The sequence below is a fragment of the Scophthalmus maximus genome, chromosome 21 (genome assembly GCF_022379125.1).
Source record: "Scophthalmus maximus strain ysfricsl-2021 chromosome 21, ASM2237912v1, whole genome shotgun sequence".
In the NCBI taxonomy this organism is placed as follows: Eukaryota; Metazoa; Chordata; class Actinopteri; order Pleuronectiformes; family Scophthalmidae; genus Scophthalmus; species Scophthalmus maximus.
Window position 1 is genome coordinate 2,295,003 of NC_061535.1, and position 27,655 is coordinate 2,322,657.

Here is a 27,655-nt window from a genome sequence, read left to right on the forward strand (position 1 = left end):
AGTCAAACATTTGACAGGGGTGACCTGTGAGCTTGTTTTAAGTATTGCAGAGTAAGAAAATTGTGGTCACAGTATTTATGTTATATATGTGTGTGTATTTATATATATATACATACATACATACATACATACATACACACATATATATATATATATATATATACATATTAATTACAAAAATAAAAATAAAAAGTTAAAAAAAAATGTAAGAACTGCAAAGCCTATAAGAGAATAAAGAACATAAATATAAGGGTTGTACATAAAATAGTATATGCAATATGTTACAAGTGATTGTACAGATGACACACACACATACACACACACACACACGCGCACACACACACACACACACACATAACAGTTGAATTGGAAAATGATTTGCTAAAAGTTATGAATTGGATTAAATAGTTATAATTAGCAATGGTTAGTTAGCTAAAAGTAATAGAATCAGAAAAACTTAATTGATTCCTGCAGGAATATTGCCATTAAATGGCTAAAATTCATAAATGCTTTTACATAGTTAGCTAAAAAGTAACGCAGCTGAAAAAAAAAAAGAAGATATGTGGCTAAAATTAGCTGAACAAAATGGATAAATGACTAAAAGATTTAGATAAAATTAATGGAACATAATTCATCTCATGACAAGGTGTGAACTACTGTCCTATACGGCAAACCAACACGACAGCCTCACTCCTGAGGTCAAAACCTTTTCCTCTGATGTGGAGGCAGAAAGTCTTCTGAAGTGCTCTCAAGGAATTAATTCACTCTGAGCTGCGGTGGATTTAATCAAGGTGAGTCACTCTGGCAGCCAATCTTTGTCTCGGGTCCAGTGCCCATTCCATTCATTTCATATGCATCACTCCGCTCTCCTCCTGGATGCCACAAGTGCAGCAGTCTCTCTGGGTCTCCAATATCCACAGTGGGAAAATGACTCTTCTCTCTCTCTGCTTTAATTGCAGTGGGCACAAAAAAAAATAGTGTCCGATTCATCCAGGTGGTCAATGGACAGGTAATGTATCCATTTACAATCAGCTTATCGATATTAGGGCCACGTGCAAACAAGCTCTGTTAACACAACACTACCTTTGTATCGCGACTTTGTTCGGAGACACACAGCTCATTGGTAATCTCTCGGAGATGTTTGTGTCCACCAGATGAATCTAAATCCAATATTTACTCTTGTTTTAAGCTGTTCTCTACGATGCAAAATTAATCTTTAGCTTCTAAATACTCAACTTGCCTCTATAACTTAGATGCTTTTTTTGTCAACCGTTTATTGTGAACTTTAACATGCTTTAATATATTTCTGACCATTTAGGGCCATGATAAAAACGTTTTTAAACAAAACATTCACATAATATTACCTAAGTACAAAAAAAGTTGTACCAATTATGTTAGCAAGCATTAGCCGATTTTACAGAACTGGAGCAATGTTAGAACTTACCCAGAAACCTGTTAGTTTGCCACCCGGCATATCGTTCCAATGATTAATCTTCTTAAAGCCATAGTGTGTCATTTTTTAAATTTTCTGGTGCCATCTGGTTGTAAGGCTGCAAGCCGCAACCAACTGAGCACCCGAGGGGGACACTTCATGGTAAATCCATTTCCGGTTTCTGGCAGCGCTGAAATTTCAACGCAAATGCCACATATTCTGGACCGTTTTGTGCAACCGTATTCAACATGACGTAGCAAACATTGACAGGGTAAAGTAAAGTAAAGCCAAATATTGTAAACCATAACACCAATTATTTTAATCCAGAATCCTCTGCACTTCTGTATTCTCACATTCTTCACACATCTATTGTGCGCTTTCATAACTGGCTGAAAAAACAGCTACGCTTTCATTCGCACAATGTTCCAGCCGTGTTGCGTCGTTTGACAGTCTGGTACTCGAGACGTCAAGGCTTTACAGAATGTCCGACGCTCGACAATTCATAGGCCCATGGGCCTTTGATGTTCCTTACATGTCCAGAGGCTTGACTAAACTAATGCACGAAATCCCAAACACATCAAAAGAGGAAATCTCTCAACAACATAATATACACGTACAAGTGGGTCAGAATTGTGAGAATAACTTAAAAAATGACCTTTTTGAAACAGCCAAAAAACCAATCTCAGCGCCAGGTAGTAGCTGCTGTTGAGCTCTCAATCATATTACCTGGTCTTCATCAGGTGTCACGTGATTGTAATTGTTCAAATTTGAAATGTTTGTAAGCATTCTTTTTCTGAGTTCCGTGGAACTTTAGTAACTTCTCATCCATGCTGGCTCAAACGTTGGGTTTCAAAGGTACTTCTTGACTGTGGAAAAAGCAGTGGACGAACAATACTATCACAAAATCCATTTAATCGATTTTCTGGAGCTCTCAAAGCACCAGAGGGTTATTGTTATCAAAAGGATATTTATCACAATGCATTTAATTATCTGCCCTCCATTAACTTGTTTATGGCACTGAGAATATAATCTTGTTGCGACTATTCACTGGCTGTTCATGAGCTTTTGATTATATCACTTGATCTCCGTCAAAAACTGCAGTTGCGGCAACACATTAAAGGTTAAACAAAAGCTCTTTGCAGCATCATACACATCTTGGGGGGGTTTCTGTAAATACATTGTGTTCTATAGGTTATTGTTCTTCGCTCTCTGTCGAGAGGATATAATCTTTGCAAAACTTTGATTTAGATGAAGATTGTTTTACCAATGCTGTTTCATTTGCCTTTTCCATAGACTTTATATAAAGGGGCCTGTCCTCAATATGTCTATAAACTAAAAATGTTTTAATTAAATTGATTTATTTGTTTCCCTTTCATCCCATGTGCTCTTTAATGAAATCCAGCGGACAGAGATATAGGCCTGAAATTGCGTCTGCTATCGGTCTGACACTAACTGCTCCTTTGGGAGCTCTCTACAAAGCTAAGTATTATGGGGGGAAATCAAGAGGAAGCAAATCCAGGCTATTTGTCTATTCAACATCATTATTTTAGGACTGAATCCAGTAGATCAATACAATCAATTGTATCACATTATTTATGTTAAACCAAATGTGGCACATTTACAATACACAACATTTGTATTTATGGCATGTGCTATCACTTGAATTTGACTGTAGGATGATGTACACTCAAAAACATTCCAAAATCAGTCAGCGTTTTTCCCCGCCACTGTTATCCCAATGCGTAGATATTGCTTGCTGGAATAAATCAGATTGATTATTTGTTTTTTGTGGCAATATTATACCACACAGAGGTTATTCCGAGACCACAATGTATAATGAAAAATGTACAGCGGACTTACTTTGGTACTCTCTCCACCTGTTTTGTGGGTAGCGACTTATGGGTTTAAGACCTTTAGCTGCAAAGAACAGAAGTGGGAAAGAGTACGTTTCTATCGTAAACAGTCCCCCGAACTAATTGCTTCTGTATAATATACACCGGTTTCCCACGCGAGAACTCTCGCGGCCCAACCAGCCCAGACCTTAGTACAATGCAACGGCTTCAGCCAGACAAGGCGGCACACTTTAAACACTACACATGAGTCACATTTTCCCCTAACTGAATTATGCATTCACGTCAAAAGTGAGATCAAGCATCCTGTCATTGTACGAATCTGCGGAACCATTTCCTCAAGCTTGTTTACACCCTGGTTTTCACCATGAATCAAAGAGTGTGTAGTTCTATCACTCCCCTCTGTAGTGCGTGTGGGCAGTGATAGATCACACTAACCAAAGGTAAGTAAATATGTTAGAAGAATGGCTTTCTAATAAGCTGCATTGTGCATCAGTCATGAGTGTGTGCACTGAATTCGGCCGTTTTCGTGGCGCTGAGCACAGCAGTGGGCGGGCACAGAAGCGTTTTTTGTGTCTGCCTGAGCCTGTTCAGTCAAGACTTTAGGCAAAGACGGTTTAGGCTTTGTTTGCACTTACTGCACGCGTGGTGATGACTCAATAAATAATCAATTCAATTAAATGTAAGATACATATTAGTTAAAAAAAACATTATTTCTCTGTCTAACAAACTACAGTATATTTCCATTAAAATGTGGTGTTTGCTGACACGAGACACAAGACGTCTCCTACGCAACATATCTTTGGGTTCTTTGGGTAATTCCAGCAGGCACTGGTTGAAGTAGTAGTTAGCGTACTAATGAGTGAAATGATAATAGAGTTTGTGTTCATTTTCTGCTACATTCAGTTGAAGTGAAAAATCATCAATTGGAGCGAAGTAAGACACGCACACCCCGGCAGGACAGTCAAGTATTTGACATCAGTCACCCATTGAAGTTTCAACTGTCCGACCACAGAGGTCATGAAATCAATGAAATGCAAATGACTTACTCGTCCAGCTTTGCCTTTGAAACGTGGGCAAACCTCTGATGTTCACTGGCATGACCCCCAGCCACAGATCAGACCAGATTTGGCAGACGACATCTCTTTAAAAACCAAGATTCAGCTTCTCACAGCAGAGGCGATCAAAGCAGCATCGAAACAGTTTGGACTGAGCGCACTTGTTCGCTCAATCACTCGCCTCTTCCAAAGTCTCCCTTATTTGTGACATGAATATTTAACTGATGCCATGAATATTGAAAGATTCCTTAAAGGCAAGACACCTGGCTCACATTTTATATGTCACCGGGAATCTGGAAATAACTTAATTTACTCCTGTCTGCATCCCGCGACCTGTTTTATGAATTTTCTCACAGCTGTTATCTAAGTCACAAGCTCTTGGACCAAATATAATCAAATGCATCATCTGATTGTGGAATATACAACGAATTATATTTGTACATAATTGCTCAGCATGTTTCAACACATGGGCCTCAAAATACTTACTGACAAATTCATGCAGCAACCTTTGAGCCTGAAAAATCCCTTTATTTCCAATCATGACATTTCCCATGAATAGTTAATCATATCATTTGATGCTCATTTCCACTTCATGGATTGAGCTAATGTAACATTAAACCAAGATTGACTGATGGCTAACTGGTTGAGCTGACGCTATTGTCAACGACGTAATATACTGTTGTGCAGTTAAATCTATAACAATGCATTGTTATATTTATACTGGCTTTATATAGTTGGAAATCTGAAGCTCTGAAAGTGGTTTCTTTGTACTTCTTCAGAAATTGTCTATTGCTATTGTCTCTTAAGGGCACTGTGACCCCGTAGCAGCACACAGTGACGTGGAAATAAGTACAGTCAGTTACTGGGATAATTTCTGTCTATGGGCTGAAGAGAGCAGTTCCAACCTTTTTTGAGCTGTTAAAATTCCATTGTTCTCCCAAAGAACCTAATATGCTGCTTTCTGATCATACTGCAACCAACACATTTAATATTGTCTGGAGCACTGAGCTGCCTGCTTTATTACTAAAACTACTGATATTTAATCAAGACATCATCTGTTTCTGAGCATAACATAAACAGAATTATAGTCATCGACTGTGAAATATAAATACTCAAATGAAAAAGACCTGATTGCAGCTTTTTGAACAGACCCCCAATAAAAGTAATTGGTATTAGTAAACAATTTGTTTGACCATGTCCTTGTCAAGTAGAAATAAGCTACAAGTAGATCACAGTATATTATAAGTTGCATTAAGTCTTAATAATGACAATATAATTTGTCTTTAAAAGTATAGACACTTTGGACAGAATCTAAGCAGATGTGTGTGTGGAATTGGATAGAAAATTGAACTTCAACCTTCTTGTATATTTTCTAAATAATTTATTTCATACAGTTTGAGTGAAACAATGTTACATTTTCATGGCAAGTTAAATGTCCTGCCAAGGTAACAGGCTTTAAATACACTGTACAACAAGAAGACAATTATATACAAAAACATAAAACTAAGAAGTGGCTTTATGAGGACAACTGTAAACTTAAGCTATTTAATACTTAAAGTACAAGTGCAGCTTCGAAAAAGGCTTTGCACCAGTGTAACATGCATTGCACTAACAACAAAACATACTAATCAAATCCTAATATCACAATATACAGTTTGCAAATACACAAATCTATATTATACATACTTCAATTGTTACTGTAAGTGCACATTAGAATGGTTGTTGATTCAATATCCCTTTTTAATATAATCTAACTGACACACAACAACCATGCCAGCTTACGAATAGCGCTAAAAGCTAATATCAAAATACAGTACATGAGAGTCGTTTCTTGATTTGTAAATATCTATTTACATCCACTATCATGAGAGGTACACTGACAAATTGACACAGGTACATTAAACTTCACATCAGAAGATAGTCACCAAACACTGTTGAATATTGAGCCAATGAACAATTGTACTTTATAATTATTTTGGGGGAACATTGTAAATATAAAGCTACAGCTAGCAGTCAGTTAGCTCAACTTAGTATAGAGAGTGGAGACAGGTGGCAACAGCTAGCCCACTAACACACACACACACACACACACACACACACACATATTGGACCTTGAGTCTAAAAACGACAAATTGTGATTATGTGCTGGGCAATTTCTTGGCCAGGAGAAGTCGGCTTCCTGATAAGACTTCAGAAGGTAGAGATGTGTTCAGTCTGAGTGGCTCCCGCTCAACATTTACCATTCACCCTACAGACGTGAGAGAGCCATCAATATTTTCATCGAACCCCTTGGCAAGAGAGCAAATATGTGGATATTTGAAATTTTTCTAAATGCTTGTGTTACAATCAAAAAGAATGTCCCGCTTTAATGTCCCTGGGTGCTCGATGTGTTGAGCACGTGGAGTGGATTTTCAAAGGTGGCACGTTTGCATACACAGAGTTGAAGGCGATTTCAAAATTGCGAAAAGATTTGCAATTTAATCCGGGTACTTTTTTTGTTGCTGTTGAAAATGCTTCATAAATGTACAAGAAAAGTAGAGGTGTGACAGTAATAACCTGGTGAATACTGAGTTCTGATGAGGCTCCGTCAAACACAAATACAGAGGCACAGTCCCACAGCCAACTAGCTTACAGCTCACATCGTCACAATTACATTGCACGGTACATTTTTATCCAGCTGTCAGATTACTGTAAGTGATGCGGGGTGAAAATTCGCCTTTCTGTCAGAACACAGCCTTTATAGAGGTATGGCCCTTCAAATCCGCAGTGGGTTGCGATGACAATTTATTTATTTTTTTACAGGTAAAACTGGACCTTCTCTACGTTCCCTCTTGCATGAACATGCGAGTGACTTTTCAAGTCTCGCCTTGTAAGCTGAAGAGGACAATGACGGCATCGTTGTGCCGGGGCTAGTCATCCTTGTCACCTTGCTGTGCTTTACATACAGGCTCCAACGGGGGCGACTGACCTGTCAGGTTCAACCTCCCCCCGCTGCCAAGCTTGAATCTGGCAGGTCCATTGAGAATTCAGGAAATACTTTTCACAATTTTCACCATGATATGACTTAGGAATAGAAGCTGACGTCTATACTGGAGCATCACCAATAAAAGGTTCGCCTAAAACTGCATGTATTACGCCTCTGTATTATGAATCTGAAGCTTTTATGCTTGACAATAAAGCACGGCCTGCTACGTAAACAAGCGTGTAAAGGGAAATTTTATATTCCCGGCAAGGCATTAAATCTCACATATTGCAATAACATGAACAAACAATTATAGTTGACATACTACTGGTATTGTAGCCGCAATACAATCAGCATGGCACAACAATCCATCGTAATTCATTAAACTTTACACTGTATACTCACTGTACAATGTTGAATGACTCATCCCAATAAATGTAAACATTCAGGGACTGAATTGCTTGAAGGCATTTCCTCTCCAGAGCTGCCGCGCGGCCCGACAGCTGGTGGAGATCGGAGTGAACTGCGTCACCTCGAAAAACACTGTAGCAGGCACTCGTCAGTGATCAGCACAAAACTGCCAGAGTGCCTCAAATAATCAAGACACAAGAACCCCATCACAGGCACAGAATCACAGAAAACAAGAGGGAAGGCAAAGGGCAATCCGTTTCTCATGAGAGTGATAGTGCAGAGAAGGGCATTTGTACTCCAAAACCATCGTTGTGGATCAGCCTGGCGCCAGTCACGCGCGGTGGAGCCTCATCCATTTGGCATGTATGGAAATAAAGTTCCCTGCTGGTTATCAAGCAGTCTTCCCTCACGGGGAGGAAAACAAAACGTTTGCACGCTGTTTTGTTCTTGTTGGCTGCCCCAAAAATTATGCTTTAAAACAACACATTTCTGGTGCTTTTCTTCTGCCTGCAATATGACAGCACACACTGTCATTTTTGAAAAGTAATTTCACAATGTGTTTAAAACCACCTGCGTTGCTCATTTGGAGCTGCAGCAATCCACTAAGTGATTTTGAATCAGCACATAATTACATCAGATTGTGTGCTCGCTGGTGCAATTCACATTTGGATCCCTCACCTGACCCTATCAACGTGTAACATTTAACTTTGCCCGGCGACTTAGCGCACAGGGAACTTAATAACAATTTAGCAATCGATCCATCATGACGGGACTCAGAAACTGACCCCGTGCATGCGCGCTGAATCATGAAATACAAGGAGAAGAAACCAACGGGTTCCCAGTCGGATGTGTGAAAGCTGTGCTCGTGACGCTATTTTAAAGAAAGCGTGGCGATTAAAAAAGCTGCTCAAAAGCCGATTACTTTCATAACGGTTTTCTAATGTATGTCCTTCCGTCCTCTCATCGCCTTCTCTGTCCCCTTAACTCAAGCCACACGCCCCCGTTCAGTACATGTGTTAATGAGGAAGTGTGTGTTCCTTCTTTCTATTCTGGAGTGTACATAGACGGTGTTTTGGCGTGAGAACATGTATCCCCGTTTCAGGTTTTTTTTTGTGAATGAGTCACATGCTGGACAAGTCGTCGTGACAGGAGGACGAGCCCCGCCGCGCTTTCGGGCTGCATCGTGTCAGCATGGTGATCTGGGTGCTGAAGTTGTTGCTGCTGCCAATAGACGGGTGCTGGTATTTGGTGTCAGAGCTCATGTATCTCTGCAGGTGCCACCTCCGCCACTTCCTCTTGATCTCTCCTTGGACCTGCGACGGAGTGGAACAATAAGAAGTCTGGGTAACATTTTACAATACAGCCAGTGACTCACCACGCAACTTATAAAACGAATAAACTGAGCAGACCGCTCCCCTTTTAAAAAAGCGTGACAGTGTATGAAGATTCCCATTTACAAAGAGAGAGAGAGAGAGAGCGATTGTGTCTCTTTGTAGTCATTGGGTTGGTCTTTGTGGTGGTTTTGTCTCAGTTCAGTCTTTTTTCAGTTGTTATGTGTCTCTTCATGGTCATTTTGCATCTTTTTGTAGTTGTTTTGTTTCTTGCTTTTAGCCACTCTGTGTCTTGTTCTGCATCACTTTGCAAGCATCGCCTCTCTGTGCTCGTTTGTGTCTCTTTGGAGTTGATTTGCAGTTGTTCCATCAAGCAAGTTGTTCCATCCAGCAAGAGATTAACAGACTTATTGTCACTCTCTTGTTCCCCAAATTCTCATTTTCATCCACTGTACATGTTTAACTTGAATCTGTGTGTTTCCAACAATAAAAGCTCCTCTGTACATGACGGCCTATATTACAGTACATTACAGATGTTTTAGTAATCACTTAAATATCCATATGGTTTGCAAGTTTAGTTTTCTAATGGCAACTTTCTTCCTCTGACCTACATAAGACAGTAATAATACAACTCAGACTAAGTTCATAAAGACTTTGAGATTTGCTGTTCAGAGCACGTACCGGTTATCGTGATGCATTCTACATTAAACATAGGAAAAGTGTTTGGAATGGCCACCAACTGTAACAAAAGCTAAAGACATTTTTTTTTTAAATTGTGCTATATGTTACATATGTAACATACAAACATGTTAATGCCCTTTTGTCTGATTTTGTTTATGTGAGGAAATTCATGTAACGATACCACAGAGGGTTCACGCTTAATAAAAGATGCCCGGAAATTGCAGCAGATTAATATTCAGACAGCCTTTTGTCAGGTCTTGCCATCCAGTCCATCACTGTGATTCAATATGTCCCTGCACTGGGAACATAACTAATCTTCCCACAGGGAGCCTCTGAAGACATCACAGAATAGCTCTCTCTGCCATAAAGGCTGTGCTTTTTTTTTTTTTTTACAGCACTTCCACCCTGCAGGCAGAGATTAGGAAATATGCCACGAGGAGGTCCAAGGCAGGAGGGACGCCTGGAGCCACCAGTGCTGCTGACTCTTTCTCGTCCAGCTGTCAGGACTATGTGTTTGTAATGGCGCACTGAGGGAGCAACATTAAAACTACGGATCAAGTGGATTTTCCGAGGTGTGCATGGGACTCTTCAGATAGTAACAGTGTCTTCATACAAACTGTTTACATTACTGTGAGGGGGGGGGGTCCTACCTCTCCATTGAGGAAGCAGTAGAGGACCGCAACCACAAAGCCCTAAAGAGAAAGAAAAACAGATAAGAGAGAGCAATAATAGTTTGTGTCACGGTGAGGATTCCAGTCGTCTTCACAACTACAATATCGCGTGGTCGAAACACTGTGCACCACACATTGGATAGTTTATAGACATAATGAGAAGGAGGGATGAAAAGGCTGGTGGGAGGAGTGTGCTGGAATGGTTTCCTTGGTTGCCAGACGGTCAGTAATGCAGTTGTGCCATCTAGCTGAATTCTGCATCATGCCTATTCCTTGTGTGATGAACTGAAATAACACTTAAAAGAGAAACACTGCCACTGCGTCGGCCAGCAAAGTGCCTGCATGGTGACCTGACACAGTTCCCTCTTTCAGGGTTTCTCCAAAAGAAAGATTCGCAGGGCAGGGCTCATAGGGTTTCCAAATTATTACTTTTACTGGATCTTGAATGGAATGAAACAATAAAACAATGAAACAAAGGTTTCTAATTTCAAAGAATGTTGAATTTCGTCTCTGTAATCATTTGGTATCGTACCTGAAATGACCCCAGAATCAAGTCGAAAATTAGCCGCAGCTCAGTCTTCACTTGCTCCGGGATGAAGGCAAACACGATAAAGTTGATCCCGAACAGTGGAATCAAAAGCAGCGTTGATTTTGCCAGTCTCCTGAAACGACAGAGCACAAAAAAATAAAGGAACACATTTCGATTTCTCCCTCCGGTGAGACCAATTTTGGATCTGTCTCTACATGTGACAACGGTGAAGTACTTTACATTTTACATTGTATCTCTGAGGACCGGAGACGGGATTGTCTGCATTATGGCTGGCTCATATGAGATGCTCTCCCTCGCTGCAGAAATCCCTCACAACACACAGAGCACCATGTCTCTGCATTGAACAGCTGCCAGAGCTCCAGGGGCACTACACTGATCTGAGCATCACACGCCACGCTTTTTCTTTTCTGAAGTCCAAACGGATTTTCCTCCTATATTCATCAAAATGTATGAGATAGTAAATCCTGTGAATACACTTTATTTTCCCAGAACACGGAATAGCTGGTGTAGAAGATTCCCAATGTCCTCAGAGTGAGCGATGGCATTTCATGTTAATCGCCGCTAATGAATCATCCATATTTGTGGCGTGAAAAAGAAATGAAATCATACTCACGAGTACTGGTTGGACTCGCTCCTTCCTATATCTGGGCAGTTGATCTTCTGGCGAAGTATTCGAATGATGCAGATGAAAATGAAAAAGTTCATCTGTGGACATATGAGTAAAGTAACAATGGAAAAAGTGTTTAGTGATGGTGAATAATGTAATATTTAACAGAAATGTTCAATTTTTCCCATATGATATTCCTAAAAGCTTGTTCTAAAGAAAGTCAGTACTTGTCTTCCACGGGTTTTCTGTGTTTTATTTAACAGATTCGGAGGAATGTTTGAGAAATGCGTCTCATAACAGGAAGCCGGATGTTGCATTTCATCTGGCTCTTATTAGATTGCGGATTGTACCCTGTGAGAAAATGGGCATTTCTAAATTGTTAATCTGGGCTGAACCTCTGAACTGGAAACACATCACACACCGCGATGCATTCACAAGCTCTGCTCACAAACATTACTCAGCTGCCGCAGAGAGTGAAAAAGACAGAGCGGTCTAACAGCCGGGCTGCAGATCCTGATCCTAATGTGAAATAACACAGTTGAATCTGCTTTGCCAACAACTGCTGCCAAGAAACAAATAAAAAGCAAGACATCAGCAGACATCAACAAAGAATGAGGAAAGACTGTTTGCTTTGTGTTTACCACCCCACATTTTTTTCAAATCTGGTGGTGCAAACACAGAAATAAAAGGTTGTTAATGAATACGTTTGACATTTAGGGAAATACACATTCGTTTTCTCACAGAGTTTTACATGAGAAAATTAATACCACACGTCTGTATGGCAAATAACGTTACTGTTTAGACGGCAGTCACGAGGATAGTCAGTCTGGCTCTTTCTTAAGACATAAAATCCACACGAGTTCACAAATGAACACGCAATATTTCATTTACCATGGGGATGTACTGTAGTTGGCTGGTGTTTATATTCCTTTTAGTGTAGCTTCTGACAGGTCTTAGGTTTCTGAGAAGGAACTCATATATTTCTGTCCGTTTGGAAGCAGGTTCCAAGAAGGGACATGGTATCAAGAGAAAAATGGAAGCAGTGATCAAATAGTATTTCTTAAAGAGGAAATTGACAACTTATTTGGCTTAAACTTGTAATCATGATGTGAAAAGTGATTGCTCAGTGTAATGGCGATAGAAGAATGACACCATAGGCGCTAATATTGGCCCCCTCTAAACAACAGCAATACTTTGGGTTGCACAAATGCTTATACAGCACCCTTTCTTAATCAAAAATTGACAGTAATACATTAGTTCTTTTTTCTCTAAGAAACTGTAAGACCCGTGAGATTCCACAGCCCGCTCTATTATCTCTGAATGGTGCCAAATGAAATTGCTCTATCAGGAAATTTACTGGAAAAAACCCCCAAAAATCACATATTTGTGAAATAGAGCGTTAGTAAAGCAGTGACAAAATGCGAGACTGTGATGCAGTTACTGCACTGCAAGTAATCCTTCCTCTCATCAATTAACAGGCTCCACTGTTGCTTCTCATGTCATGCTTTCTGAACTCATCTTTACTTTCCTTTTCACACCTCTCTCAAAGTGTCTTCATTTCTCGCACGCGGAGCCGCAGATTTGCTTTAGTTTGTTTACACACACACACACACACACACGTGAGATAAGGGGTTCGACTCAGGGTGAGCTGACGATTAAGTGTTACTACTGAAAGTTTGTTTCTCATATTCCGGGTTGAGATCATCGCCCCTAGAGAGATAAACCCAATTTTATAAAAGGAAACAGACCTGATTCCAGATATACATGATCAAAATGAAGCCAGAAGCCTGTAGGTTATCAATGCACACACACACACACACACACACACACACACACACGGGATAAGGGGTTCAACTCAGGGTGAGCTGTCGATTAAGTGTTTCCACCTGAAGTTTGTTTCTCATACTCTGGGTTTTGATCAGTGCCCTAGAGAGATAAACCCATTTTCAAAATAATAAACTGACCTGCTTCCAGATATACATGATAAAAATTAAGCCATTGGCCTGTGGGTTATCAATGCACAAAGACTTGAAACAGGGGGGAAGCAGCTTGTCAGTTTCACTCCCAGCAAACGCACCTTTAAAGGACAAAACTGATAAACAGTTGTGTTGCGAGGGCATAGGTCAAAAACTGTTTCTGCTGTAATGTCATATTTATTGTACAGGCGTGAGAGATAGATCGGCCGTCTCATAACTTTTGGCAATAGAGAGAATAGGCATATATCTCAAAATGGAAATAATAAAACTATTTTATCAGGGGCTTGAGCCAGAGGGCAGTTAGCTTAGCTTTAACATAAACAAGCTAGCTTGGTTTACACCAATGTGACTGGCTCCATATTTAATAAATTGATATGAGTGATGTTGCTCTTCTGATATAACTCTAAGATTTAGTATTCTAGAGCATTTCAAAGGTGTCAAACCAGTCCTTGAACACACAAAAGTCTGACTTTTGTTTTCTGTTTTTGAATCAGACCCAGTGCATCTGAGAATATTCCTCTTTTCAACCCCTCTTTTTTGAAGATGTTTCTGCCAATGCTTTTACTGTTTTCAAAAGGAAAAGACATCAAGAAAGACTGCAAAATGCATTGACTCATGACCTGTCAGTCAATAAAAAACAATTAATGGTGCTCATCCTGCCAACTTTCCAATGTGAAATTAAAACTTTGAGGTCATACCAACCCCTCCGTTGTGCTGACATACTGCATGACTACCAAACAGATGTGGAGTCTAAAAGCATTGCCATAAATTACAATGACAAATTATGTCTGAGGTGGATTGATGATAATGGACAAAGATGTTTTCTCTCTCAGTGGTAATTAGTTTTACTTTTGAAAATGGGAGCTTGGTGTAAAATGCAGATCCGCAAGACTTTGAGTGATGCAAAGACTTGTAAACTTACCAGGATTGATGCCAAAATAGGCGTTTTAATGATCCACCAGAACACATCAGTCTTCTCAATTATATCCCAGCACCTGGTCATGACATATAGACATGAAACAATATTCATGTACAAGTAGTTGCAGATAAAAGAAACAAATACTAGAACTCCTGCTGGCAATTCTCTGGGGTTTTTCTTACCCCACATCATTGTAGTAGGCTTTAGCGATGCTCCAAGTGGCGATGAATATTGTCGGACCTCCTGGAGACATGAAACACATAGTACACACCAACGTTATCATTGCACTTCAACAGCGAAGGTCACAACCTTCAGACTGTCTTCTGCTGAGAGTCAGTGGGGTGTCACCCTGGCTGGAACGGCACAGGCGTATGAAGGCGTGAAGGAAAGATATAGTCTCACCCCAGCCGATCATAATGTAAGCCCAGAAGTACTTCCTCTCGGAGAAGAAAGAGACAGCCAACAGTGCGTGAAGATAGAGGCCTTCCACCAGCAGCCAGAAGAAGCTGGCCATGATGCAGTATTGGAAGAACACAATCACTGCTTTGCAGCCAACCTGGCAAACACAGAACAAAAAAAGAAAAAACAAAAACAAAACACACAATGATCTTCTGAGATATCCAACAAGGTCACAAGGAAGAATTCCCCTTTTTGTAGCAACACTTCTGAAAAAGGAAGAATGCATGTACTGTAGATTACTAAAACACCTCAGGGATGTGATTGGCAGCATGAGTGTGCATCTGATAAATCTGCAGATATTAAATAATGCAATCGAGTCAACACTGACGAGAATCTCAATGGAATGCTCACAACATTTAGTGGAATCCATGCCACGCGGAACGAGCAATGTATGCTGTTCCTAACAAAGTGCTCGGTGAGTGTAGCTTTCTCCACAAACAGTGGGGACCCCAGTGACATAAGCCGTATACATGGATGTTCAAAAAGTAAACTCAATGTCTTCTTCAACCAGAAGAGGCAAAGCCAAAGTGCAAAATGTTCCATGATATATTCTAGCAAGCAAAAGGACAATGGAGGAATGCTGAAACTAGCATGCAGGATAACCATGATCAGTTGTATTCTTGGTATCTGCAAACACAACAACCCAACCGTTCCACCGGGAAGGTGACTTCATTCAAAATTCAGTTTGCTCATGTTGATAGCACAGCAGGGGAGGCTGCTATTGTTCAACAAGGACGCGAATCACAGATTCATTTTTCTAATGGTGTGGGTGCGGGAGCGGATCTGTTGTGTGCAGCTCTTTCACAACACTCCTCAGTGCCATAGGTTCATGTGCTGATACGCACACCGCGACGCACAAGATGATCGTTCCAGAGATAAGAAGAAAAAAAATCATCGCACAGCGTGAAAATGACCAGTGAGAGAGAATGTGCCGAGCACTTTAGATGATGTAACGGAGGTGCGACATGGGATGAAAAGAGAGGCGAGGGGGAGAAGATATTGAGTGTGGATGGGATGGTGTGATGCACAGCGTGAGTAGAGAAATTTATAAAAATAGAAGAGATAATTGGACAGTAGAGCATAAAGGTAAAGAGAAGAAAAAAATATGATATGACTGGAATTGAAGAATGGAAATGAATGAGACAACCTTTTACGTGGGTTTCAGACTGAGCTCACCCTCGTCCCACAAGCCACAGCAAGGACCAAACAAGTCATGATATGATGCTGAAAATGCCATATACTCCACATCCTAAGAATGACCGACGGGTAGGATAGTGTCACATGAAAAAGGAAGAGTCGAATATGGATGGCAAGTGCATGAGGATCATTAATCATCGATGAAGACGGAAGGAGTGGACGTCGGAACAGCTTCTCCATTCATAGAGGATTTGGCAGCCCGTATAAATTGATTCCCGCTCGGCAAGTGAAGGGGAGGAAGATGGACCCAGAATGGCCTTCTGAAACTTTCAGCTAGTTCCACTGCGTGCACATCAGTACAAATTGTTCAATGGGGCTCCATTTAAAAAAAATAAATAAAAAAGGCTCCATTGGTAGGACGTAGATGAATCATAAGATATTTTGCCGCCGGGAAAACACAGGGGGAAAAAAAAGATGGATTTGAATAAACAGGCACACAAAGACGCAGGAGCAAGCATCTGCATTTAAATAATGCATTGTTTCGAGCTTCCCCACCGCGATAATATCATGAATTAATCTAATGGGTCACAACGACAAATACATTTACACACACACACACGGAGAGCGACACTAACTAAGTCATCAGTTGTAACAGAAGTAATGCCAGGCTCTATAATGTCTATTTTAGCCGACCCATGACAGCAGCTGGCTCCCGTCAACCTAATCGTTCCGTTAACACACAGTCGGTCACAGAGTTCACTCATAAATACACGTGAGGCTCCTCTTGTCTCTGGCCTCTGTGGCCCGCACGTTGTGTAATATAAACCTCGTGTTTGCAGGCCTCACCACGACCCCCGGGGTCCCAGTGGTCTGTGATTTGATGGCATGCGGCGGGCTGGTGGCACTGAGAGCTGACAGGGAGACATCCAAACATTGCGGGTTGATGTTTGTCCATGCATAAATGGCCCGTAAGCCTCACATAAGTGCAAGAGATATCACCTCTAACTCGTGTGTGATGCTTTTTGTTTAAGTTAAAGTGTTCTTTTTTTCCATGAATTCCCATCTAAAAAGGATAGTGTGCATATGTACTATTTTGTTTAGTTTGTCCGCAAGCAGTAGCATTTTAACTCACAGAACCTGAGGAGCAGTTGTCCACTTCCCCGACCTCGTAGAGAACCACATCCTTGATGAACACGGCGATGGCCTTCAGGATAAATGACACAAACAGATGCATGTGGATGTAGTTCCTTGTGCAATGGAGCTTCCTAGAACATAAAGTGAGAGATACAAGATTAGATCGAGAGAAAGAGACAACACACACACTCAAATACAATAATGACCTCTATGCCTATTATTCATTGTCCTTGGAGTTAATAGCGTAAAATGACAGCAAATCAAAGACTGAATGACTTTATAATCATGCCCCTTTGTTTTGTATGTCACTGTGTGGCTGGATCTGCTTCAGAGTGTTATTAATGCTTTTGCTGGCTCTTCAAGCACTTCACCAATAAAGACAAGAGAGGGGGATTTCGAGATACCTAATCAGAAACATTTTAACATCGAATACATTGAGATTACATTGTGGAGAAATGGGCAGTTGTGTCAAAAAATTGAGCTGCCATTCAAATCATGCCCAATCACTTTATGTCCCCCCCGTCAGGAACCTTGATTTCATCAGTTCAGCTCTGCAGCTGCAATGCAATTTCTTGCCTGAACACTTTTGCATTTTAGTTAAATGTTCAGATCAATTGCAGTAGACTCCATTTCTAAAACGCTTTTCTAGTCTTATGGACCACCCAGAGCACTTTATAGTACAGTGAGATCACAATCACCCATTCACACACACATTCACACACTTCTGGGACATTGGGGCAATTTTAGGGCATAGTGTCTTGGCCCAAGGACATTTCAGCAGGCGGACTGAAGGAGGCCTTGAGAAGGGGAAGAACTCCACAGTATTGTGTGAGTCATACTGTATATATTTTCTATCCATTGTCCTTTACAAGGAAAATGCTGCAGTCTAAAGCTCTGACATCAGTCATTCTTAATGTCAAGGAGGTTGAGGGGGGCAAACAATTCTTGGTTTACTTGTCGAATAGGAAACATATGAGTCCCGCTACACTTCAAAAGTATAATCTCCAAACCACTGCCGATGTGCAGCATCTAAAGATAAAGGATCATCAAAAGTGAGGATTTATTTGATTCAAAAAAACATACTTGTGTTGTTCTTCTTGTCATTCATACTTTAACATAAGCCTCCCTTTTCCGTTCAGATGTGAGGCTGCATTGATCTGAGACCATCATCTTCCAGTTTTGATGTTTGACAGTGATACGTTGCCTATATCATATCACACAGCAGTAATAACGTAAGTGTGCAGCAGTGACTCTTTTTCACTTATCTTTTTCTCCATTTTCTAAAACCCATCACATGAGGCCGTTAATATAAATTCATTTATTGAATATAAATTCATTTATTGAATATAAATTCATTTATTGAATATAAATTACTCTTTTTTACTCTATTCTATCATCAATTCTTTACTGTATATTTAACCCAAAATAATTTTAATGTATTCATTGTTATATCAAGTAATTTATTTACTTCATCCCTTTACATGTCCACATTTAATTTCTTAACCTTTTTGAAATTCATGTTTTTCCTTTGTCTTTCTATGTACCTGAAGATGCAGAGGATCACAATAGCCGTGATAAGAGAGATGAGGGAAACACTGTGGCCGATGGTGTAGCCAATCTTCACTTGCCAAAAAAACTTGCCCTGCATAAAACAGAAACAGCAATCAAGATCCAAAGTCACAGTAAAGAAAACATACAAATGGTTGAGAGCTTGTCTGGGTTTACTGTAAAATGTAAGTGACTGATTTAAGTTCTCAGTACATCAACGTTCTCGACAAAGTCTTTTGGATAGTAAAAAGTAAAAGTCATATTTTGTCTTGTTATAATGAACTTAAATGACATTTTGTTTTGTCTGTTACATCAGTCACTGTGTTTTGAGTCAATTGGACTCAATCTTAATTCTAACTGGAGGATGTGGTTATAGCCCACCCTTAACTGGGGATATAATATAATTTTACTGGCTTTCAAAAATTAAGATAAAAATGGTTTTATTAAACCACTTCATACACATTACAGTACAGACAGACACGTGACTTGGATGAAGGCTCATACACGGCCTTTATATTATTTACAATTGTAACAGATCCTGAGACATAGATCAACATCATAGCTGAGAACTACTCTTCTTTCATAATTTTCATGAAATCAAATAAATGTAATGAAAAAAATGAAAGTACTGCAAGCTTATTAAAATATGCAGGCTTCACCTGTCACAATGAACCCATTTAGTAACCTTTTAGTGTTTCAAGTAAAGACTTCTTGAACCGCTATTTGTGTCAGTCCCATACAACTGGATCCACTGACATCCTTGTCACCTAATGTACCGAAATAGCGTACAGGGTTTTAGAAAGCACTGTGGTTAGTACGTGAACATTGGGTGCCTTTTTCCAGAGTGGTGTCCCAAGGTTACTGTCATGGCACGGTATGTTTTGTATTTGATGAAAATGAAATCAAGAGCTCTGTCTCCCGTAGCATATGCAGATGTCACATAAGCAGAAAGACGGACATCAAATTCCTTTTCCAGTACCTCGGCAGCCAGGTCCCTCCTGACGTCATGTATAATAATAATAATAATACTACATTTTATTTATAAAGCGCTTTTCATAGATACTCAAAGACACTTTACAGTAACATACATCACATTAAAAACAGATAAGCAATAAAACCAACACATAAAAACACGCATATTAAAAGCAATTAAAAACAATAAAACCAGTAACTATCAGGTGAGAAATGTAAGACTATTGTATGTGGAAAGCTGATCTGAAGAGGTGTGTTTTGATTAGTGTTTTGAATGTGTCCAGGTCAGTACAGTCACGGATGTGTATGGGTAGGGTGTTCCAGAGGGAGGGGGCTGCAATGGTGAAAGCTCTGTCACCCCAGGTACGGTGCTTGGTCCTGAGTGGTGGGGAGAGAAGGTTTGTGTCAGAGGAGCGGAGGTTACGGGGGGGATTGTGGCAGTGGAGCAGGTCTGTGAGGTAGGAAGAAGCCTGGTTATGAAAGGCTTTGTGGGTGAGGAGGAAGACTTTAAACTGGATGCGATGGGAAACAGGGAGCCAGTGGAGGTTCTGAAGGACGGGAGTGATGTGATCGCGGGATCGGTTGTGGTCGAGGAGACGGGCAGCAGAGTTTTGGATGTATTGGAGTTTATTTAAGGCTTTTGCAGGTGAACCATAGAGGATGCTGTTGCAGTAGTCAATTCTGGAAGTGATGAAGGTGTGAATCAAAGTTTCGGCAGCAGAGAAGGTGAGTGATGGGCGGAGAGGGAATGTTTTTGAGGTGAAAGAAGGCAGTTCTGGTTATTTGGTTGATTTGTTTTTCAAAAGTGAGGTTGCTGTCGAAGATTACTCCCAGGTTACGGATGTGAGGGGATGGAGACAGGGTGGAGTTGTTGACAGTGAGACCAAAGTTATGGGTGTTCTTTGTGAGGGATTTCGGGCCGATGAGCATCAAATCGGATTTATTGTAGTTGAGTTGGAGAAAGTTGGTTTGCCTTCAGGTTTGAATATCTGTGAGGCAGTTGCTCAGGTTGGAGGATATAGCTGTGGTGATGGATTTGGTAGAGAGGTAGATCTGGACATCATCGGCGTAGCAGTGGAAGTGAAGACCATGTTTGCGTATGATATTTCCGAGTGGCAGGATGCAAAGGATAAAAGGAGAGGACCAAGCACTGAACCTTGGGGGATGCCTTGTGACAGAGGAGCAAAGGAGGAGGTGCAGTTGTTGATGTGTATGAACTGTTGTCTGTTGGTGAGATAGGAACGGAGCCAGGAGAGTGCAATGCCACTGATATGGCAGTAGGTTTCCAGTCGGGACAGGAGGATGGAGTGGTTGATGGTGTCGAAAGCTGCAGTGAGGTCAAGCATGATAAGAATGGTGAGGTGGCCAGAGTCAGAGGAGAGGAGGAAGTCATTGGTGACTTTGAGGAGGGCTGTTTCAGTGCTGTGTTGTGAGCACTTCATTTGGTGAAGTTCAGGAGTGTACCAAGGGGCTGAGTGTGTGAAGGAGAAAGTTTTAGTAATGATTGGAGCCAGCAGGTCGAGACAGGAGGACAGAGTGTTGTAGTAGTCCACAAGGTGGGTTGGATCATCAGCCACTGAGGGGGAGGCAGATATTGAATTGGAGAGAGAAGCTGAGAGACCAGATGAATTTATGGATTTGAGGTTTCTGAATGAGACTTTGCGCTTGTCTTTTGGGATAGGAATGGGGATGTTGATGTCCTTGATGATTGCAAGATGGTCTGAGATATGGAGGTTGATGCTGGAGAGATGATTTACTGTGAGACCAGTGGAGCAGACCAAATCGAGGATATGACCATGAGTGTGGGTTGGGAAGTTAACATGTTGTGAGAAGTTGAAGCAGTTTAACAGTTCCAGAAATTCAGTGGCAGATTTGCAGTTGATGTTGTCAATGTGGAAGTTAAAATCTCCAAGAATGAGGACAGAGGGTGATATAGCACAGAGCTGGGTCAGAAAATGCGAAAAATCTGAGAGAAAGGTGGGGTTTGGCTTGGGGGGGTGGTAGATAGCGGAAGTGACCAGAGGACTGGGACCAGAGAGTTTGAAGGTGAGATGTTCAAAAGACAGAGCGGCTGGGATGGAGATGGTGGTTATTTTAATGTCCTTTCTGTGAACAGTGGCAACGCCACCTCCCCGTCCCTCAGTGCGTGGTTTGTCTGTGTGGGTGAATATTGTTGGTGTGATCTGGTTGAGTGAGAAGTAGTCCAGGGGTTTGTGCCAGGTTTCCATGATGCAGAGGAAGTCCAGTTTGTTGTCAGTGATGAATTCATTCAGGATAAGAGTTTTATTACTTCGCGATCGAGTGGCTGAACCCGGCTGAAGCGCTCTGAGTCATGGGACAGCGTTGGTAAGGGACGACTGATAAAAACAGATTTTCCACAACTTTTTCAAAGGTTGAAAAGTTGATTCAAATCGTCTTTCGTCCGTTCAGATTCCCGACGAGCTGTGTCATTATGGCCAATGTGGACTAGGACTCGGTTTATGGAGGAAGGAAGTGAGTGCAGCAGCCTGGGTAGTTTGTTAAGCAACGTCGGGACTGTGGCTCCAAGGTGGTGGGTACGAACAGGGGGCGAGGAGAGGGAGTATGAGAAGGCTCGCCGCTGGGGGGGGGCAGAGATGGCACTGCGTGCGGGTGGGTGTGTCGAGCCAGCGGCATCGGGGCTGGGCGAGGTTCTTGCCAGGACCGGGCGAGTGAGTCCACCGGAGCGTCGGAGCACAGCCTCCTTTAAAATCCTGCGCCTTGCCGAAGAGATCGAGGTGCAGGAAGAAGGCCGATGAGTTGGTTCTCCGGTGGGATCACGAACCACCCGCATGGCACCCTCAGCCGCCGGCTGTGAGGGGCCGCGGGGCCAGCAGACACTATTGATGGGTCCTGGTCTAAAAGAGGAGGAGGCCAGGGGGATTGGCTTGATGGACCGGGTTGGAGTCAGCTAGGGCGGTGTAGCGGTTGGAAAGACCCACGCAAGGTGTGGAGATGGACCCATCCGAGCCGGTCCTGCGACCCCTGGTCACCACCTCTGTCCATGAAGATCCGTGGTTTGGGGTTGAGCAGGAGGGTTTGATGGCAGGCGGAGGGGTCCCATGCGATGGCGTCCTGGAGGGTTGAATTTCAGCTGCTTTTTGGAGTGCTCGGCCACTACGAAGCTGGTCAGGACTGGGAGACGGGTCAAGAAACTGCTCAGCAGGGAGTCCTTAGTCTGGAGCTCGTCCGAGAGCCGACGGATGTCTTCCTTAAGGTCGGAAATCTCTTTATTTGCCTTTCTGCGCAGCTCGCTGCCGTCGCGGCAGGCATATCACAGCAGGCATAGTAACGGCTACATGTTGTTCAGTGTCCAAAATGCTCACCATGAGGAAACAGCGTCGGTCTTTTTGTAGGAAATGACTGTCTCCTTCGAGGGGGTAAGTTGTTGTTTCCTCTCTGTCCTTGTGCGAACGGAGACGAGTGTCGGACTTGCGGCGGCCTGACAAAAAGGTTGGTGTGTTGCTTCTCCCTCTGCTCAGCTCAGCTCAGCAAGGCGGCGATCGATGACAAGATGTTCCAGGGAAAGCACCAATAAGGGGCATGCTGGTGGAGACGTCCTTCTATGTCAAGTCAGGGTTTTAAGCCTGAGTAAAGGAGAATGTATGGCATTGTAATGACGCCACCTCTGTGGGTCAGAGTGCCCACCAAGAAATATTGGAAACAACCCCCTGTTTTGCAATATCCACACTTCATCCCTGCTCCACGGTGGTCAGCACAGACAAAAGTTTTTAACTCTGCGTTTAAACTAAACTAAATGAAACCAACAACTGATGTATTCCTTCCTGCCCTTGAAGGCAACATGAATAACATTCGAGTGTCGCACTTCGAGGAACCTACAGCAAATAAAGATGGATGTTTTTATCCTTCTGGTTCATTTTCATCGTAGTCAGTGTTAGGGTTAGAGTATTTTTGCGTTTTAACGTCTTGAAATCTCATAGTGCTGTCAGGAAAAGCAGCGGAAACTTCACTTTCTTGCTGAGAGATCAATTACATTTATACCACAGTGGATTCTGGTGGCACTGACTCCACAGCTCTACAGATAGTTCCAGCCAGGCAGACAATATTAGTAAATAGCTAAAGAAAATAGTTTAGTATATTTCCTTCAGGTTGGAGTTATGGAGACCAAAAACTAGAGCTAGAAAATATATAGTGAATACTAAACTTGGATTTCAGATGACAACACAAATCCAGAGGTTTGCTACTTTGCCTCTACTGGATGTTTAGACTTAATAATAAGTAAGCCATATCAGCTTTGAATTATATGTGTGAGTAATTATTTTAACAGCTTGCTTCACCCCTCTCCAAGTGGCTAAAAAAGTTTAAATAGCTTTGCCTAACGCAAAAACTTGAGGAAACAGCGAGCTTGGTAATGCCAACATTAAAAAAATACATTACGCAGCACCACTAGATTTTAATTAACATGTTTGATTTGTTCCATGCACACAAGCACTTGTTAACTAACATAAATCTGTGCATTAACATTGCACAGATGTAACACCTAAATACTTACTGCTAATTTATAAATTTTTAACATCTTTCGGTGAACAGATTCAACAAGGTCTCATCTAATGGTTGGCAAGACAACCAATGAGCACATCCCTCAAAAATACACATTTTCTTGAGTTTACCGCTTATTTGAATCTTTGCTATTTCTGAAGATGTCTACAAAAATATAACTATGAATCCACCAATAGAATATGGTCGTTTTAATGACAGTACTTTTAAAACCTCTAATACATTCGAGATTGGTAGTTCATCCAGTTATGTTACAAAAACCCAACAGTACATCAGTACAGCAAATTTCCTGATAGACACAACAACACTCACCCACAGAGAAAAGAAACAGTCATTGCCCTATATCCAATTCTTCCTACCCACTGTCTGTTACGATGGTTTCCCCACAGAGCAGCTTAGTTCATTCACTCTCGGACCATTGGGTATCGCTCCCACTGCCTCTTATTGACCACAGTGGTTTACTCACATCATCGCCCGTGCTGTTGAGATTGTATCCACAGTTTAAGGCGATGTCAATAGGCTTCATCTCAGTCCAGCCGTATTCTGTGCAGGTTTTGGAGAGGTTACCTAGAGATGAAGAAGACATACAGTAGGTCACCTCGGCTACCCAGGCGGTATATTTCTCTTAAATCTGCTCACCAGTAGAGTTGGAAATTGACGCAACAATCCCTTCTGTGACTTTGTCGCTGAAATCATACACCGGTCCGGTTCCTGCAAACAACTTGCGAACCTCAAACTCTACAAACTGCCACATGACATTCTCCCACATTAATGTGCCATTATTGACCTGTGCATTATCTGAGCCTGCAGAAAAGGCATTTGGCAGTTATAGATATTGACAGTCTGATCTCCATCTTGTCACTCGACCAACCACAAAGAGAGATGACCGTGCTCCTGTCAACCGTGTTATACGAGGCCATTTCTAACGCAAAGGATGTTTGTAACTCCGGTAGGTTTGCGACGCATAGACCATATTTTGGCGATGAATGTCCATTGCATCTATTGTGGATTTCCTACGTGTGGTTCAATTGCAAAAAGTAGCGTAAATCTGATAAACATTTAATAAGAAATAGTTTAAAAAGTCATAGAACTGTATAACTGCTCAAACAGGTTAACTGACAAACATAGTACTGTAAATATATGATGATTCTATATCATTTCTTTCCTAAAAGAATTTCAATGAACAACAAAACAACTTGCAGTTTAAACGTTCTGCAAAAGGAGCACCAGAAATTCGGTTATTCATGGGACATACTCATGGTTTATTCATTTTTCGTAGGGCATCAAAGGTTCATGCGTGATCAATGTGACCGACAGCCATGTTGCTCGGTGCCTGCGTACCAAGCCAATTATGGCCAAATGTTATCACTTGCAGGTAATGAGCTGTGGGGGCAAAGCAAGTGAAGTGGAAGGAGGGTATGTATGAATGCTGTTCGGTCAGAGAAAGGTTGTGTGATTGAAATGTCACAATTCCTGTCACTGATGTGGCTGTATGTGAGTATTGAGCTTTGATGGGATGGATGGTGTTGGTGAATTCTCCCTTATCTTCTAAATCCATTCCTCTATTAACCAACACGACCCCTGCCCCTCACACACACACACAGCATCACTCTCAATAAACCAACATCCTCGACCTTCATCTGCTATCACCAAACAACTCTTCAGATGTTTTTTGGCAGTGGCGCAGTAGGAAACCGTGGGCTGAATTCACCTGAGGATGCAAAATGAAATAATGAATAAAGTAGAAGTAAAAGTCATCCGTCAGGCCCGTGGACATGGTATTAATTTGTAGTCTGGACGGCGCACCACTGATCTTTTCAACAGATTTATTACTGCAATGCTGAATGTCGCAGCAGGGTTTGTTTACAACCAAAAAATCATACTTTGTTAGTTTTAATAAATTACAAAAATATGAATTACCGAACCACGGTTCGGTTCGATACTGTCTCATACGGAACCAAACCGTGAATTTTGTGAACCGTTACACCCCTACTTCACAAATATATACACAAGTCATTTTGTTTTGCAGGTATTTTGTAATGGCTCGTGCGTTGACCTTTCTGTTAACCTTTGTTTATGTCAGGTCTCACATTTGAGTTAGGTTCTGTTCCTTATTGTGTGTATTATTTGTTTGCATTCTTGTTTTATTTTGGTGTCTCACATCTCCTCTCGTTTCAGATCCCACTTCCGGTCATGTCATTTCCCCTCGTGTGATTGTTGGCCCCGCCCTGATGTTTCACCTGTGTGTCATTATCCTGTGTTAGTCTGTGTATTTAACCCCTTTGTGTTTCTGTTCTCGTTGCTAGTTTGTTGTGTATTATACTCTTGTTTCACGCCAGCTCTTGTATTCTAGTTACTCGTTCTTTGACCCTTGCCTGTTTTTTCCGACCATCGTTTTTTGCCTCTTCCTGCATTGTACTGTCGCCTCTCCATTTTTCACTACCCGTGTACTGACTTGGACTGAATAAAACCCCGTCAATCTGATCCGCCCTGCGTCCGAGCCTGCATTTGAGTCCTCCTTCTAGTTTGGGCGTGATAGTCTAGTTTAGTTTCTCCTCCCTTTGTGTGTGTGTGTGTGTGTGTGTGTGTGTGTGTGTGTGTGTGTGTGTGTGTGTGTGTGTGTGTGTGTGTGTGTGTGTGTGGGTGCAGCAGTGGGCACGGCTTCGTTTCTGGCGCCTGGCTGTTTGGCAAACCTGGTCGCAATCTCAATCAGTGACTGCTCAACGCCAGATCGTTCTACCTTGTCAGTCAGTGTCTCGCTCGGTCTGAAGATCTCCCAACTAATTACGTTTTCTGTCCAGGGTCGATTTACTCTGTAACCTGCTGTGGATCTCTCGAGCCAGTCTCAGCCAAGTTGAAGATTATTGGACCAAATGCCAGCTTGTCTCTGCACCTCCCCCCTGCTCACTTGCCTGCCGTACCACTGAGTTTTATTTAAAATCTTAAAACTGCCTCTTTCGTACGTGGTCTGTAGAGGGAGTCCGGAAAACAGAACCTTAACATGTTTGGTCATAAACTGACATTAGATTTGGGGCTCAATGGTGGTGCTAAATTAAAATTAAGAGAATCACAGAAGTTTTTAAATTTCAACCATCATCTGAATGTCCATAAAAATAATTCAAGGCAATCCATCCAATAGTTATATAAAAAACAAGAGGCTGGTCTTTGTTCACAGTTTGTGGGCTGGCAGACTCCACATATACCCACATTTATGTGCGCAAACACTGAAAAATTGTTTTTTGCATAATATGTCACAAATCAATCAAAGTCGTTATAATCAATGACATGATGGGACCATTTAAGAATTCATGGAAGTTTTGGCCTTTACAGTAATCTTTAGTAGACAACCATGCTCTCGGTGAACGGCAGTACATAAGCTTTTATTTTATTTTATTGTCATATTTTCTTCATTCACTTCACG

At 41.6% G+C, this 27,655-nt stretch overlaps 1 protein-coding gene across 1 annotated transcript in view; it reads right to left on the bottom strand.

The window, feature by feature from the left end:
- Positions 1-5,735: 5,735 nt before the first annotated feature.
- The window catches only part of vipr1b (vasoactive intestinal peptide receptor 1b), a 41,815-nt gene continuing 19,895 nt past the window's right edge, over positions 5,736-27,655 (bottom strand). Inside the window, exons 4-13 of the mRNA XM_035619770.2 lie at positions 24,701-24,801; positions 18,723-18,820; positions 17,177-17,309; positions 14,851-15,004; positions 14,631-14,691; positions 14,452-14,524; positions 11,560-11,651; positions 10,929-11,058; positions 10,376-10,417; positions 5,736-9,026 (exon numbers count right to left, since the gene is read on the bottom strand). Coding sequence (XP_035475663.2) covers positions 8,835-9,026; positions 10,376-10,417; positions 10,929-11,058; positions 11,560-11,651; positions 14,452-14,524; positions 14,631-14,691; positions 14,851-15,004; positions 17,177-17,309; positions 18,723-18,820; positions 24,701-24,801 — 1,076 coding nt within the window. The 3' untranslated portion in view covers positions 5,736-8,834. The remainder of the gene's footprint in view (positions 9,027-10,375; positions 10,418-10,928; positions 11,059-11,559; positions 11,652-14,451; positions 14,525-14,630; positions 14,692-14,850; positions 15,005-17,176; positions 17,310-18,722; positions 18,821-24,700; positions 24,802-27,655) is intronic.